Consider the following 17,817-nt stretch of genomic DNA (forward strand, 5'->3'; position numbering starts at 1 on the left):
CTTTTCCCTTAGGACCATTAATCTGAATTTCCATAGATAACCAATGTCCCGTAAGAGAAAAGGTAAAAAATAGGAGGATAAAATGCACTCGTTGTAGTCGAGATATGATCGTTGAATGGAAGCTTCTTCTTTTCCCTTCTCTCTCTCTCTCTCTCTCTCTTTTTCTCTCTATCTCGTCTCACGAGAGAGTAGTTTATCTGACGAACTTTGAGATTCTTTTCTGTATTTCTCTTTACCGGATGATAAGTTTATCAGACGATAATTTATTAAACGATTTGTTTGTGTTATTTCTACGTTTGATTCAAAGCCAATTTGTAGTTTTCGATTGTATCAAACTTAAACGCGAATTCGGAATATTTCGAAATTGTTTCAGAAATGAAGAAAATTTGCATGAATAGTTTCCTCTTTTCTTTTTATCGTCTTTTACAACGATTTGTTATTGCTAGTTTTAGAAACGAAGGAAGTTTCTAGGATGCATACCACTGATATAATACACACTCAAGCTACCCCCTTTTGTCGTCTAGACCATGCAAGTGCATAACGTGGAAATGGTATTGTTACAACGACGACATGCTTCCGGCAATGTCGTTGGAATTCAGAATAAGAAGCCGTCATCTGGAGAGAGAGAGAAAGAGAAAGAGAGAGAGAGAGAGAGAGAGAGAGAGAGAGAGAAAGGGAAAAAGGAAAATGTATTTATCTGAGGATAATTTCGTATAGTTGAAAGAATACAAAAATTGTTTTTGGTATTTTCAAAATACACGTACGCATTTTGTTTATTTGAATTAACTAAACCTTGGCTATTACTACTATTTATAGTAATACCCAAGATACTATTGCAAATAGTATTATCATGGATATGAGTAAACATAGAAATCAATTAATATTATTATTTTCATTATAAATATTCCGTTAGAACGATATCAATTTATCCTTGATCTATGATCAATGGAAAACTTTCTTTAAAACGTGATATTTTTAAAGAATATTTTCTGTATGTCCTAGAGAAAAACTTTTGCCGAATGACTGATATTTTTGCAACGTCATCGTGATAAACCTTTCGCGAAGAATGAAACTGTTATTTTGCGGAAAATATCCCACGAGAAAAATTTCGTCCGATTTATCATTACATTTTATTTTAAAATACATATTCCAACGTGACAAGGACATTTTTTTTTATATTATTCCGTCCTACATCTAACGTAGTGAAACGTTGTTGTTTCTTAGATTCCTGGGAAGATAATATATTTAGAAGCAACGCATGGTGTGAGATTAACACAGATTATGTTCACAATATGTCTAGGAAAATCTATTCACACAAGCAAATGAGAAACTTGGTAAAGACATTAACATAACTCGTACCACATAGTATATAAGGAAACAAGAGAATATCCTTGTTCGTTCATTTATGAACATTCTTAATGGTTGTTAAAAAATAAAAAATGAAAACCTATCTTAAGTTTGATATCACTTTTCCATTAAACAGAAAACGCTTTAGATGAAATGGTTTTGAAAGGAAGAAGTTGTACTGTTAAAACCATTAGCCTTAAAGATAACCGAGAATTCATTGTAAACGTTTGAGGTTTCCTTTGATATCATGGAATGAGTAGAAATAACGGAAACATTCTAGATTCCTTTAAATTTCTTTTGACGATTGTCTCGAAAAGATTTTCAAGGATACCTCAAATATAATGTCTTCAATAGCGACGTGACAATTACATTTGGTTGAAGATAGAATAAAACTGGGACAAATAAGAAATTAGTGTTCCGTAAAGATCTGTGCTCGGCAATTTGAAATTATCATAAAATATATATATATATATTGCATAATACATTATATAATATTTTATGTATTACGTATGCATAATACTTTGTAAAAGTTATTTTCAATATTTCCAACATTTGTGGAAAAATGAAAAGCTAAAGAATTGTCGTTATATCCTTTGTTTCGAAAAGTAGACAAATTTCAAAGTAACATACTCGAGAAAAAGACATACTTTACTTCCGAACGAAATCATCCTTCTGACCCAGTAAAAAACTTTGCCAAAAGAAGAAAGGAAAAAGTGAATACGATTCGAACATACCTTTGAAGGTTCTTTAGGATGTTAATGAAGCGAAATAGAGATTGTAAAACAGTATAAGGAACAGATGGAAAACATTTAGGTATTCACACGTGTATTTCTTTCGCGATAAAATTTCGAACATCGAAGAACCAAAGGGAAAAGTACGAAAGAAAAAGAAAAAAGAAAAAAAAAAGGTCGAAAGGGAAGGAGACGAAATGGTTGACTGGTACTACTGTGCCAGTCCGCGTGACGTCAGAAATGAGGGAGAGAAGCCTGTTGAAGATGCAAAGGAAGAAGGAACACTCGAGGCTTTAGCTGACGTGGCTTTACGTGCCAGTATAATGGCCCTTGTCTTCGCGGTTCCAAGTTCTATTCAAGCTTGAGGCGACTCACCGACCGCCGAGCGACACCACCGTCGTTAAATCTGCTTAGCAAGCCTCGCCTTATGCTTCCTCTTTCTCTTCTTTCTTTTCTTCTCCTTTAACTTTCCCCGTTTCATTCCTTCTTCTTTTCCCTCTTCTTCTTATTCTCTTTTCCTTCTTCTTCTTCTTCTTTCAATTCACGTTTTTCATTCGTCCACTGTCCTAGACTCTTTCCTATTTTGTCATTTGCTTTACAATTAAAATAATAATAATTTTTTTTTTCACAATTCTGTCGAATGCAACAAAATGTTAAAAAAAAACAAAAAATGATTCTCTTCAAAATGATCGTAATAGAGCGTGGAAACTCTCGTTGATTTTTTCCTTATGATTGCACCTCTTGTCTCCTTCTCTGTTTTTTTCTCTTTTTCTCTTCTTTTTTTTTTTTTTTTTTTTTTTTTTTGAAGAATCATAGAAAAGTACGGAATACAGAGAGAACGAAATCAAACCACCCAAGGGAATCGAATCTACGTTCTCTCTGACGCCACGGTAATCCTTCGTATTTCCCTCTCGACCTTGATTTACTCCGAAGTAACTCCACTCGAGCTTCATCTACCTACGCGCAAATCCCGTCTTCTTCTTTTCTATCTCACTTTCGACCGGTACAAATTGAATCGACTCATTCCTTCTCATTTCTTGCTACGTCGACGCTTGATCGTAATGAGATCCTTCGGTACGGCTATTCGCACGACTATTCGAATACTATTCCTTGAATTGGCATGAGAAAAATGTTCGTCTTCGTTTTAAACGAAGATAAGGATGACGTAGAAGGACATTTACATCTAGGAACAAAAGGATGCAAGACACGTTGGGTTGAACTCTTATACATGGAAAGGGAAGTACGATAAATAGGTGAGCAAGCATAGAAACGACGTTTGACGGTAAGCTCACGCTTCCGGATTATTTACGAGCTGTATGAGACCTGACTTTGTTAGCAAGGCAACAGACTCTAGGCCGTTTACATAATTCAACAACGAAGTTAAGATTAGAACGATTAGAAGGAACAGTTTGCAAAATAAGCTATTTATTTTTCATCATTCGATTATCTAATTCTGATATTTCGTGTTATGCGAACGTAAGATTCTTTTTACTTGTTATGATTTTCATCCTGATTTGGATGTTTTTCGTTCGTTAGAGTAAGAAAGCTTCGAGTAAGGTCATCTCGATAAGATACTATCCCCCAGAGGAGAACAAACGAGCACAAGTGCTACGTTAGTCAAGAAACTTGGACGTTCTTAGATGGAATTAGTTAAATTTTGTTTTAACCATTGAACATTAATGAATAATTAAATTTATACATATTTGCATTAGCTCAATAAAAAAAAAAAAAAAAAAAAAAAATTAATACATTGTTCATTTTTTCAAAGTTTATTACAAATTTCTTTGATAGCTACAAGAAAGGAATAGATAAACAATTTTTTCATGATCTTCGAACAAATGAGATTCGTAACGAGTTTAAAATTATGGGATTCAAAAATCTTTACGATATTTTTAATCCTGTTCCATCGAAAACGTTTGAATTGTCTTCAAAAAGATATCTTTCAAAAAGATACTTTTTTTCTTTTTAATATAAATATATACATGCAAATTTTGACAATTTTATAAGTACCTAAATTAGCAATTAAAAATAATGTTAATTATATGTTTCATGAAGCTAGGAACATAGTGCTTCCATCTTTTGCTGTCTCGTGAAAATACCCTGCGTTAGTCTATCGATCCGTTTGCCGAAAAATAAAACTCTGTGATAAAAGAGATATTACCCGTGTTTGATCAGACGAACCCGATTGATAAAATACTTTATGTTGGTTAGACAGTACTTAAAGCCCTTTTACCGTTTAGGTTTTAAATAAAAGTTATTTAAATAAAAATTAATTTATCCTCTTTCGGCAAAATATTTGAGTCACAATCAGAACTTTATTTTCCCAAGATGAAATTAAAATCTTTTTATAAGGAAACCCAATGTAATCTGGGCTATCACGAAACTTTGCAAAAGTTAATATTATCTTTCGAAAGTTCTTCATTGCACCGAAATACCATCTAATCATGCATGAATTGGCATAGGATAGCTTGTGCTTGATTCTTAAGAAACCTTGACGATTAAAAAGTGGGTCATAATCCATAGCAAATATTACATAACATCTCGAGTAAAGACAAAGTTGAAACTGGAATAACGAGTGTATATATTCATGAAATTATTCCCATCGGCTTGATTCTCAATGACTTTGAGAGGAACAATTAGAAAAATGTATCGTTTCTTTCTATAAAGAAAGAAAAGATTTCCGAGTGTTTTTCTCTCTCGACAGACGCATAGGGCTTTAAACAATAATAACGCGTTCGAACGATGAAAAGCTTTTCTGCCCTTCGGCAAAATCCCTTCCCTTAGTTTCCTTTGTCCCAAAGCTTTCTCTCATTCCATTTCTAGCATCTCACTTTCGTCTCTCGTGCGATCGAGCAAGCAAAAGGTATCAGCATCGGCACGTATCCTCGTTTCTGTCGCGACCGAGTTAGGCGGTCTGAGTTCGCACATGCGCCTGCTCGTCAGAGCTCACGGTTGCGAATAAGAGAAGGATGGAAAGAGGGTGAGAGAAGACAGAAGGGGTCGTCACGGAAATCAATACGGCAATGTCCGCCGGTAACCGGCCCAGTCGGGGCTCATCCTTTGCGAGAATCACATCGAAGCTAGTGCAAGATCAACAACGTTACTACGTCAGCATCGTCGTCATCAGGAGGGTCCATTTCAGTCGAAGGTCATAAACGAGGATCGACCTCGTGCCAAAAATCTAAATAATTCTCAGTGAAAGAAGAAAAGGAGGAAGCTAAGTAACGTGAAACGAATAAAGGAATATAGGAAAGAAAGAAAGAAAAGAAGAAGGAAGGAAGGAAGGAAGAAAGGCGGAACCACCTTCTGAATCGTCGTTCTGTGAATACGAGAGAGGGGAGGAAGGGTGATATCGTTGGTAGGGTGTTGAGCAGGTATCTCGAAGGTAACTGACCCTGTGCAACAGTGGCAATTCTTCCGATCCTATCGTGAAGCTTCAAACGTGAAGAGATCACTTCAAGACTACTACTTGTTTCTCGAAGAGATAGAAAACAAAACAAAAAAAAAAGAAAAAATAACATTTATCAAAGTTCCTTCTGCGATTAAATCAAGAACAATCGGTTGTGTAAAAATTTCTTTCTCTCTTTTCGGAGAGGACAAAGTTCTTTTCTTCCGTAATAAGAATCCCATAAAGGAGGGAAACAAGACTCGTTGATTTCTCGAAACGTTCGAATATCTCTCGAGTACCACGATCGTGTTAATAGGCAACGAGAAGGCCGGCAGGCTGTTGGGACGTCTGGTAGGCGCTCGCGATTGCTCGTTCCGCAGGGATTTATCTCAACACTCCCAAAACGGCAACCCGTCGTTGTCGTGGTGCTGCCGGGGCCCCGCCGTTAGCCGCGAGAGATCGCGAGAAGGGAGCACGGCAGAATCGATCGAAGGATCGACGAGCGGATCGGTTGCCTCCTCCGCAAACGTTACCACCGCTTCCTACGCCGCTTCTTGTTGGCGGCCAAGTGAGATGGAGGAGAAGTCCTCGGCGCGCTTCTCGGAGTACCTGTTCGCCAAGATGGACGGGCAGGACGTCTCGGCCTCTCAGGGTCCCCGCAAGGTGACCGCCGACACTAGGAAGTGGATGCGGGAAAATCTCTTGCTTATGATCACTCTGTCCGGTGTACTTCTTGGTGTGATCCTTGGTAGGTAATTCCTATAAAAACGTTACAGCTTTTATTTTCAATTATTTCCGATCGATAAATTATTGATCATACATTAAGAACGTACATATGGTATATTCATGCTTTAACTAGAAATTTTTTTGCTTTAAATAAAATGCGATAAGATTGATTGATTTCTTTTACGATAGCCTTTATTGATATTAAGAACAAGGCAATTTTACCCTCTCGTTTCTCGGTAACCGCATTTGTTTATTTATAAACTTCGGGTAGGGATGGGTCAAACGGCTTTCACTTTACAGGATAAAGCGTGGATTAATAATTTATCATCGAAGCTAATATAATGGATAATTTCTTCTCCTCAGTTATCATACTACGCGTTATATCTATTCTCAAAATTCAATTTTATATTCGATATTTAACGCTCAGCTCGAATTAATGATTTTCCGATATTTACGTAATTAGTTTTGTTCGATGAATAATCGTTTAAAGTATTAGTTAATAGTATTTTTTAAGTTGTTAGAAGTAGACAAAATTTTATCATATGTGATCAAAAATACGCATTAATAAATAATCATCATTCGTATTTCTGTCACATCGTGTCACACGTGTACTCTCGATAATCAATGGATTCTACGGATGTTGAAGTAACACACGAACCAAGTGCATATATGCGAATGCATGGTCGATAAGTAATTGCTTGTCTATAGAACGAGAAGAGAATATCGGGCTGGGTACATATACATTAAAGTTATTGTCCTTTCAAATTTTCACATCGCTTTTCTATTCTTCCTTTACAAAGAATAATATATCGTAAGAGCAAATAAGTTTTCAAGTATTGTCTCGAAACTATAAATCTTATAAAATAAAATAATTTGATGAAGTTATTTCGACGAATAGTTTTATTATTACTGTTAAAAGACATCTAGAACTTTAACCAAATAGCAAACTATTTTATCACTAACGTTCGTACGTTTTCCTTACATTCGATCGAGTTCGTTATTGTTGAAGCAAACAACAGATACTTATCGTTATTGTCCATAGTGAAACACCTTTTTCTTTTTTTTTTTTTTTTTTTTTTTTTTTCATGATTGATCATATGTACATTGTCCTCTATATTTCCGTTGGCCTTGGTTCCCTTGGCATATAGCTGCTCTTGGCATATCGTGAAAACGATTTATCACGTGGACTCTTACTTTAATGTTCTTTGTATCTTCAATGCAATTTCATTGACAGTATATTTCAAACGTTTATAACTATATAATGCGACGAGCAAAATAATATCACTAAGTAATCTTCGTTAATGGCATCAGTTTTGGATTATCTAGGACACTTTTTTTTTAACTTGTTATTCACGGCCATGAATGAAGTATGATCGAAAGCTTACGATGCCTTCGTTGATAATTCAATAGCCGATGACATTACATTGATCGCTACGTTATCATAAATATTTAATTAAGTTAGAAATCAAAGCTAACTATAATCTCGTGGACTTGTGTAGAAGAGATACTATTTTACAAAGATAATTATGCAAAGAGTATTGCAGGACGGTATTTGCGTCGATCGATAAAGCTTAGTCTATGAGAATTATGTTTTATTTTTCCACGTCAACGATATAGATTTTACACGGGGAACGAAGAAAGTGTGAGAATTCAATAATATTGATAATGTACGTGTTTTTCTTGCATTATTTCATCTGTAAAGAGAATGAACACGAGTTATCGTTCGATTATACTCTTTCGCACTATTATCCAATAACATTTAATTAATTTAACGAATAAAGAGAGAAGAGAAGAAATGTATTAAGCACGTATCGACGTATCATAAACGTTTCAGAAAATTAAAAAGTAGTATTTAATTTTTTATATATATATTTTTTTTTTGGAAATTCAAAGTATATCGTATATAAATTTAAATAAAAGAATATTTAATTTTTTCATAGATTTTTTGAGAATTCATTCATTATTATAAAATATTTGGAAAATTTGTAACGTTATCATGAAAATGATAAATAGTAATAGTAAGTAGAATAGTAAGTAGAACGTATCGACGTATCATAAACGTTTGAGAAAATTAAAAAGTAGTATTTAATTTTTTATATATATATATTTTTTTTTTTGGAAATTCAAAGTATATAGTATATAAATTTAAATAAAATAATATGAAATTTTTTCCATAGATTTTTCGAGAATTCATTTATTATTGTAAAATATTTGGAAAATTTGTACCGTTATCATGGAAATGATAAATAGTAAGTAGAAAAGATACTAAAAAAAAAAATATCACTCACGTGGGTCGTTAAAAACGTTTATGCATAGAAACGTTTCCCCGTATCTTCAAGACTTCTTCTCATGAATTTTCATATCTACGATGTTCAAGCCATAATCGCAAGTTCGATTGGGAATTTTGCCAACGACAACATAATGAGAAATACTCATTGATTTTACTCGAAATAAAAAGAATATTTTTCTAACGGGGATGGAATTGATTACGTGTGTACTTGTGCGTTATAGACGACCCAGTTTGAAATTACCATTCGTTACGTAAAACTCTTGCAGTGGTCACATTATCCCGTTAAAAGGTGTCAATCATCGATGAGAGGTTTCCTTCAAAAGTTTCATCTAATTAACTTCCTACCGAAACTCGATCTTACTAAACTCGTATCTTTCAAGCACTTTGCTCTTTATATGACCCCTTGGAAGGTTCAAGGGCAGTTTGCGTCTTCATATTGAGTTATACTCTGCCGCACGTAAACATCCACCTATGTTTTCGGTAATCCTCTCCTCGTCCAGTTGAAAGATTATTAAAAGAATTTTCTTGGAAGAGAAACTTACAAAATGCTTTTCTCGAGCTTCTAAGTCGGAACGCCTTATTAACTCTTCCTTAAATACGATGAAACGCCAACGTTTCCTAGCAAATTATCCAGCAACATCTTACTTTAAGAAAACTTTATTCAATTAGAAAAATAATTATCTCAATAGCTACTTCAATCTAAAAGAGTTGATAATTTCTTTCAGTCTACTTTTTCCCTCGTATATTTTATTACAAACGATCTTGTATAATTAAAGGATTTGGTTTGCGACCATTGGGCCTTGGCGATGACGCTGTAATGCTGATTAGCTATCCTGGAGAACTTTTTATGCGAATACTGAAATTAATGATTCTACCTTTGGTAATTGCTAGTCTCATATCAGGTGAGTTTAATTTAGAAATATAACGAAAAAAATAATACATTTAATTCTCTTTAATAACGTTCGTTCGTTTTACTTCAAAGGTTCAGCAAGTTTGAATGCTAGGATGAATGGGATGATAGCCGTACGAACTCTCGTCTATTTCATACTCACATCCTTTCTCAATGCCGTAATAGGAGTTATCCTTGTTCTCGTTATTCACCCTGGAAATCCAGGAATCAGAGAATCGATTATACCTCCGACTCATGCCAGAGCCGTCAACATCTTGGACAGCCTTTTGGATTTAGGAAGGTAATGAACAGTTCTACTTTTATCCTCTTGACATTTTCATATATATTCCGAATTAAAATCGTCGAGCCAATATTTATTATTTCCATTCTTAACAGATTCTTTATTTCTCATATATTATTTAATAAGCTTGTTTATTTTCAAACGAATCAAATCGATTCATGGTTTATCGCGTGAGAATGGAAGCGCAATAGTGGAAGATTTTACTCGTAAGACAGCACTCGCGCGAAAAGCACAAAGGTGAATTATCGTAGTTTCCATGCTGAAGGATTAAGGTCGGTCGGTTTCACGATCACCGAACTTTTTAAACGAAAAATTTTTATTGTGATCACGAACACCAAACTATACTCGGCCAAAGACCAAAATAGATGTGCATCGATCGTGCGTGATTTATTCATGCGCGAAGTACACTTTTTCCTTGTCCGTGATATCTTTCTTTATACGGGTGGCTCTATTAAACGTTTCGTTCAAAGTCCCCGAAATGTGTAGAAACGTAAAGTGTCCTTTCGAGTGTAGAGTATGGCTACTCGAGTGTAGAGACGTCATTTAATTGAATCGTTTATATGTTTTATTTTTAGGAACATGTTTCCTGACAATCTCTTTCAAGCTGCATTTCAACAGGTAAATGATATTCTTTATTTTGTTCGATAAAAAAAGAAATATAAAATAATAATCATGGATGTGATGTTAAAGGCACATACAGTTTACGTACCGAGAAAGCCACCGATACAAAATCAAACCGATGGTTTATCGGTAGGAGTGGTCGGTGAAGAAGACCTGATCAGAGTGATCCAATATAGAAGTGGTACCAACACTTTAGGCATCGTCTTCTTTTGTCTAGTCTTCGGCACTTTCCTAGGTACCCTCGGTGAGAAGGGTCAGGTTGTGATAGATTTCTTCAAGGCTGTTTTTGAGGTCATTATGCGAATGGTCTCCACTGTGATGTGGTGAGTAAATTTTAAAGATAACGAAAGAATTGAAAAAATATTGATGATTAATCATAATCGTTTGATTACACAGGATGACACCAATAGGTATAACTTCGGTAATAGCCGGAAAAGTCCTCGGTGTGAATGATCTGGCGCTGGTAATGTCGCAGCTAGCTTGGTTCATCGTCACGATCGTGATCGGTGTCTTTTTCTATCAGCTGGTGGTGATGCAGCTGATCTACCTGGCCTTCGTGAGAAAGAACCCCTTTAGATTCTACGCCGGCCTCGCCCAGGGTACACTCACCGCCTTCGCCATGGCATCAACGTGAGTCGTCGACCTTCGAATCCCAGCCCGACCTTCAGAGAACCCATCACGCCTGCCTTAAGGGGCCTCGGTCGTCATCGTCATTGTCGATTTCGATCTTGTTTCTCCACTTTCTTTTCTTTTCTGTTTCCTCTGATCATTAAGAGAACAGAAAAAAAACTAATCTCAGTTTCTCTTCCCATTGAAAATAATTTCCCATCGTCTTCTCGATTGATTTTTCTATTTATCACATGTGACTTTCTTGCGTGATGGTGATCGTCCAAAATCTGCACGCGCACGATATATCGATGACGACGTGAAGACAGTGAACGTTTTCGAGAAACGGAAGGGCGTGTCGAAACGACTTGAATCGATTTTTTATAGAAACAATGTGTTTCAGCCAGCCGAGTGGAGTGGCTTTACGAGGCCGTGGTCCCCGTATCCGTTCCAAAATTTGGCCCACAGATTTATACAGCGTTTGAGAGATATTCTTTTATCTTCCTGCATAATCGTTTCCTTTGTGGAACGTGTCAATTTTTTTTTGTCGACAAAACGTTGTATAATTCTAGCCGTAATCTCCTTTCCCATCCTTCCTTGACATATTACACAATCTCTCTATTGTTATCGCGTTGTTCGCGAGGAGAGCTCGTCATGCCCCATGAAAAAGTGAGAAAGAGAGAGAGAGAGAGAGAAAGGGAGAGAGGTATGCAGTTCCGGGTGGCACTTAGGATGTGGATTACTACCGGTACCTGATACTCCGTGATTCGAACTTCCTTCAATTATTAATCGATTTCAATTTTCGGAAGTTTGAGTTTACCGGAGTGAAAGATTTCCACGTAACGCGTATAAAAATAAATTATATCTAATCCTTATCAATTTTTCAACGATGGTGGAACTCTTCAGGAAAATTTTTCATATCGTTCAAACCGGAAATCGGCTGACTCCGTGTTACCTGGACTGATTTGTGGCGTGGAAGCTTTCTCGAAAATCGAGGAGGGCTCCACGTTTGATAATTTCTTCATCGTTATTTAGTTAACTATTAGCATTTTGTAAGATTTAAAAAAAAGGGAACTGGAAAAATATTGGTTGTTTGCGCCGAGCCCGCTCTTCCAGGTTTGACGAGGACGTCCTTGACTGGCGAGAGCTGCTGGACCACGTGCGATCATTCTTTTTTACATCTTGATCATTCATTTGTGCGGATCGCGCGAAGCAACGATCATTTTTCCAGTTCAATTACCTTTCCATATCCCAAGTCATTGACGTAGAACTACTTTTTATAAAAAGTACAAAAAAATTTCATTTATTGATCTTGAACAAAATCATCGAGTATAACGTAATACTTCCGATATTTCGTCGTGATGATAATCGTCCACGTCTTTTTTATAAGTTTCTTATTTTATTCGAAGGATACAATTAAATCGAATCACCTTTCTTTAAAATTAAACTTGTCTTGTTCAAAGTGTCTTTCAGAAGTTACCCTCCTTGATCGAGATATCAAAATTGCAATACTTTAGAGTCGCACGAAAAATATAGAAAAAATTTTTAAATATCATTTCTACGTCACTCCATGGATCCATTTCCTTTAGCCACTACAAAACGTCTCCGATGGAAATCTGTGGTTTAACCAGAGCGGTCGACCTCCAGCTTTCCTTCGATCCTCTCTCCCTCACCCTGGACCTAACCATTCGCTATTATCATCGTTAACGTCGAATCATCGACAATACATATCTAATTCAACCTGTTTTCTCTGTGGATTAACTTTTTCCAGAAAAGAACGTACACAACTGTGCGTACACTGTGACTGTGAGACACTGAGTTATCAGTGTATCTGAACAGAGACTATATGAATATCATGATGATGTATTAGAACACGCGCTGCACGCGACCTTTTGCAGGTGGTTGACAATGACAAAAAGAGAAAGAGAGAGAGAGAGATAGAGAGAGAGAGATAGAGATAGAGAGTGACCGAGGGTGGCCCTTGGTAAGTATTTGATGGCCGCAGATGAAGGTACATACAATTGTCTGTTACAGATTTGATTAAAGTCAACGCTATATGGAAAGGACCGTTCGCAGGGCACTTCGACTTTAATCCGTGATTAATGCCACTTGATTTTCAGTTCTTCGTCACGGTCATTCTGGCTGTCCTTGATAGATTCTCTGATGTCTCTCGATCCTTCTCCCGTTCGTACATCTAGAAACGAAAATAGTTTAGACGAACGAGTCTTAGTTGACTCGTTTTGCATATCATTCGGTTTCGTGAGCATGAAATGACCTCTCCGTATTGTTATCATTACTATTATTACTGCCAAATCATTTCATATACACTTTTATACATGCATATGTAATAATACGATGATACTATACATTTCTAAAATCGTATCGTAAGAAAGAAAATTTTTTTAATCGATAGAAAAGATCTCTTTTTAACGCCAGAATGATCCTTATCGGCAGCAACCCTGGGGCATGCGGATTTATCCTTTTTTATTACTAACGAGAACGTTGGCCTGGTGTTTCTCTAACATAGCTTTGTACAGGGCTGCTGCACTCCCCGTTACTTTTCGACTGATGACCGAGAAGCTCAGGGTCGATCCCAGAGTCACCAGATTCGTCCTCCCGATTGGGTGCAACATCAATATGGACGGTACCGCGCTCTTCGTTGCGGTGGCAAGTATCTTCATCGCACAGATGAACGGGATCATTTTGGGTTTCGGAGAAATCATCACGGTTATGTAAGTTCAATAATTTAAATGTTTATTCAATAATCTGCAATGAATTCATTGAACAAAGACTGTTTTTCTTCTTTACAGTTTAACATCCACAGCAGCATCCGTTTCTTCAGCTTCGGTTCCAAGTGCAGCTCTAGTATTATTACTAGTTGTTTTGAGTGCCATTGACGCACCCGTTCATGATGTTTCTCTTCTCTTTGCTATTGACTGGTTTGTGTAAGTTTCCTTTTTCTTTTTTTTTTTTTTTTTTAATAATTTATAATTATACTAATCACATTGATATCTTCTGTAATATTATTTATCCTATATAAAAATATAATTTATAGAGATCGTATAAGGACGACCAATAATATGTTAGGAGACTGTTATGCAGCTGCTGTAGTAGAGCAATTGTCCAAAAAAGAACTGATGGCATTGGACGCAGCAGCTTATCAGGTAAATTAGAATTAATGTTAATGTTCTTTAAGGATATTTAATTATCATTACTAATCGATATTTCTCATCGCTTCAAGTCTGAAACAGTACTGCCCACAACCTTAGCCAATGGATGCATCTCGGCTAACAGGGTACCCGATCCTGATACTATCGTCGTTGAAATGCAAGACGACACGAGGATAGCCGGCATCGCCAAGTAAACTAACTTGTTGGTAGGGCTAGGCTATCACTTTATATGCTCATTAACGACATTCGCTTTGCAAATCCAATCTACTTATCTTATCGATTTCAAACTTTTTATTTTGAAATCAAACGCTTACTAAATCATCAACGCTGTATGCTATCATGAACTTTGTTGCTTTTGGAGAGTCATTGCATTGTAGATTGCACAAATAATAGGTCGATGGTAATGCAACGTGCTTGTTGTTGCAACGATTCATGAAACGAACCTGACTCGACTCGCCATGTGCTTATATGCAAATCATTGCGCAACCAGCTTAAGAACATACAGCACGATAAGTCGATACATGTGGTGATGTAAGAACATCGAGTTTACACGTTATAGTTCAATGATCAGGCTAAAGTAACGCGAAAAAAAAATACTATTGTTTGTTATACGTAGTTATAAATGAAAGTCTGCTTTATTGATTTTGTCCTTCGTAAATCGATCGATCGTTGAATATCTAACATAGTATCGGACTATGCGACTTTTGATTCATTCACCTGACAGATAACATAAATCTAACATTAATTCTTGTAAATCGCTACAGAACAAGTCACACGATGTAGAAACATTTGAAGTATTTTCGGATTCATTTAGATTGCATTTGCATTTTGACATGTACTCTCTTCATCGGGAAATAATTTTGCTATTAGTTAAATTCTAGTAATCAAGAAATACTTTATGAGACATTACTATATATTTTGACAATTTGTTTTTTTTTTTTTTAGCATCAGCGTACTACCAATACCGCGAAGCGTAACGGAGGAGACCGTTTGACTAATGGCCGATCTCGCAAGACAATTTAAAACGGTATACCTACGAGGTATGCCGATGAAATGAGAAAAGAAAACGATGGCGAGGTTAATATTAGGCACGCCAGTGCCTTTTCTCTTCTTTCTTATCTATTTTATTTTACTTAAACGACGTTATCAACTTCTCAATCCCAAAAATGTCGATAGAGACACTCTGCTAGGACACTCGATGACTTTGAAACGTCACGGAATTTAGATATCTCCATTTTCGAGAGTTAAGTGAGCAAAGTTTGAGACTGAGATTCGATCGACCACAGAAGGAGAATAAAGGCGGGACGATTAAAAAGAAAAAAGAAAAAAGAAAAAAGAAAAAAACAGAAAAACTGAGAAAAACGAAAAAGAAAAGGAGTCAATATCGTATTGGAACGCGTATGCGTTTGCGATACAAGAGTAGCAATAAAAAGTTTGAGATACGTAAGTTTACAGAAAAATGCGCTTCTAGTTAGGAGCACCGAGGTGCAGAAGTTCGATGATTCGCGCGTAGAAAAATCTCGCTCGTATGCTACGAAGGTGTTGTTTTCTTTTGTCTATTCTTTTTTTTTCTTTTTTTTTTTTTTTTTGTTTCTTTGTTTCTCTGTTTCTTTGTTAGTTTTGGTTTTTTTTTTTTTTTTTTTTTTTTTTTTTAACGGAACGTTAGTCAAAACGATAAAGACGATCGACAATTTTGCTCGTAAATCGCGCGAGAATATTCTTGTCGATCTCGTGAATATTAGTAGTCTCATTTGACAAGTGATCATTCGCATCGTCGAATGGTGGTGCCTTAATTTCGATGCGCCCTCGGATTAGGTGCGATGAAAGTAAAGCGCGTCGTTGATGTATTCTTTTTCTTCGTACGTCATCCATATATTAATTCCTTGAAATGTTATCTGCAATATTCGTGTATCATCGAATGCGATGATATACGATGATGCGAAGCAGTATTTTGTATTATTCATCGACGTATGATAGATCGATTTTAGTCAATGACGCGAGCGAAATCGTATCAGTGATAAAAATTTCATCGCGAGTTCGACGAAAGTGAGACCGAAAGTGTTGTAGTGAGAATGATATAAGATTTAAATATTTAACGAGTAGCGTTTTCTGCGTGTTAAACGTTAGCATCATCGAACCTTTAAAATCATTTATACGCATAACACATATGTACTTCGCTCCTTGTGAGAAAATAATGATTAATGCACCGTATTAGGGGTTGTAAGTAGATATCCTAAGATATTAAAGTTCGTTGTAATAACATATCCGCGATGCTAGTCGTGTAACATAAAAGGTGCTATGAGATGTTAAGCACGACGTTCTTTCTCACGAAGAGATTAGTGAGCTTTTTTCTGTAGTATTCGCGTCATTGGCTATGAATCGATGTCTGTATAGAAAAAAAAAACAAACCAAAGAAAAAAAAAAAAGAAAAAAAAAAAAAAGAAGAAAAAAAAAGAAGACAGTAAGGGACATGATAATCAAAAAGAAGATAAAAAGACAGACGTTGATTGATTTTTTACGATTCTCGTCGATCGATCGATCGATATACGACGAGAGAAAACAAAAAAAAAGGATAAAATACTGATGCAGGTATAAAACGTCATATCGCGCGTTTCGCGTTAATTGTTGTCAAATTAACGAGAGTATCATACAACGTGTTCTTTATCATTTTCGAGACCCTTTACAGTCCTCGATTACTTCGGGGTAACTTGCGAGTATTGATCTTGGAATAAAAAGAGGGAAAAATAAGAATACTTTTAATATAGGTAACCGAAAGAGATGCTTCGAGGGCATCTTATTGAGTCTCCTCAAAGAAAAATTGTTCATATTACTTCGAACTTTCACGAGTGACGATGTGATGAACGACGATCAATCAAGATAATAATTCTGTCTCACTTTTATAATTAGAGTGGTTCACAGTAAGACAGCTCCGCCTTCCAATAATATATACAAACATATATATATATATGTATATATATACATATATATATGTATATATATATATGTATATATGTATATGTATATATATATATATACATACACACACACACACATATACACACATATGTATATACATACATACATATACATATATCTACGTATATAAATATATATATATATATATATATATATATATATATACATACATACATACATATAGCATTTAAACGAAAGAACAATATACGCATCCCATTTTTGTCATCGTTCACGAGTTATCGAGGAAAGTGTCGTTAGTGTTTCGTCCGAGAACAGAAAATCATTGCAATTTTTATCTTGATGTTAAAAGAGAGAAAGAGAGAGAGAGAGAGAGAGAGAGAGAGCGAGAGAGATGGAGCGAGAGAGATGGAGCGAAAGGGAGAGAGAGAAAGAGAGAGAGAGAAAGAGATAGAGTGAGAGTGAGGGAGAGTAAGTTAATTAGTTAGGTTCCTCAATGGACCGATAATCAAGACTGGACACGCCATACGATAAATATTATCGTCTTTTTCATCGGCATAATATATTATTATGGGTAAACGATTCCTACAAGGTTTCGCTAATTTTAGACAAATTAAATAGGTAGGTCGATACGTGTTTTATCGTAGAGGCTGTTTCAATGTACAAACTATTTCGAGTACGTAGCATTTACGTAGGGGTCGTACGTTATCTAATCCGTACAGACTTGAAAAGAGGCGAGTTCGACTTTTCCTATTTTTTTCTTTCTTTTTTTTTTTCTTTTTTTTTTTTTTTTTTTTTTCTCCGATCCTTGTGG

General features: G+C 35.8%; 1 protein-coding gene across 3 annotated transcripts; it reads left to right on the forward strand.

Moving 5' to 3' along the window:
- Positions 1-5,134: 5,134 nt before the first annotated feature.
- On the forward strand, positions 5,135-17,124 carry Eaat2 (Excitatory amino acid transporter 2). Of its 3 annotated transcripts, XR_004838032.2 has the most exons (12): positions 5,135-6,214; positions 9,259-9,384; positions 9,465-9,672; positions 10,248-10,290; positions 10,363-10,616; positions 10,690-10,923; positions 13,437-13,631; positions 13,710-13,844; positions 13,955-14,063; positions 14,141-14,259; positions 15,015-15,146; positions 15,246-17,124. XR_004838032.2 is itself a non-coding variant. In XM_035865256.2 (11 exons), the coding sequence occupies exons 1-10, from the start codon at positions 6,040-6,042 to the stop codon at positions 14,261-14,263; spliced, it is 1,602 nt and encodes a 533-aa protein (XP_035721149.1). In that variant the 5' UTR covers positions 5,135-6,039; the 3' UTR covers positions 14,264-14,275; positions 15,015-17,124. The 3 variants fall into 3 exon arrangements, 2 of the variants coding, with proteins under 2 accessions (XP_035721149.1, XP_035721148.1); XM_035865256.2 differs by having other exon boundaries at positions 14,141-14,275; positions 15,015-17,124; XM_035865255.2 differs by having other exon boundaries at positions 15,015-17,124.
- Positions 17,125-17,817: the final 693 nt, after the last annotated feature.

Source organism: Vespa mandarinia, chromosome 11 (assembly GCF_050613455.1).
Source record: "Vespa mandarinia isolate Hongniang chromosome 11, ASM5061345v1, whole genome shotgun sequence".
NCBI classification, from domain to species: Eukaryota; Metazoa; Arthropoda; class Insecta; order Hymenoptera; family Vespidae; genus Vespa; species Vespa mandarinia.

What these genes read in the sequence shown, in the direction of transcription:
- Eaat2 (XM_035865255.2), top strand. Translation starts at nt 6,040, where the DNA reads ATGGAGGAGAAGTCCTCGGCGCGCTTCTCGGAGTACCTGTTCGCCAAG. An exon ending in GGAGAAATCATCACGGTTAT is followed by an intron (nt 13,632 to 13,709) that starts GTAAGTTCAATA and finishes TCTTCTTTACAG; the next exon opens with TTTAACATCCACAGCAGCAT. An exon ending in TGGACGCAGCAGCTTATCAG is followed by an intron (nt 14,064 to 14,140) that starts GTAAATTAGAAT and finishes CATCGCTTCAAG; the next exon opens with TCTGAAACAGTACTGCCCAC.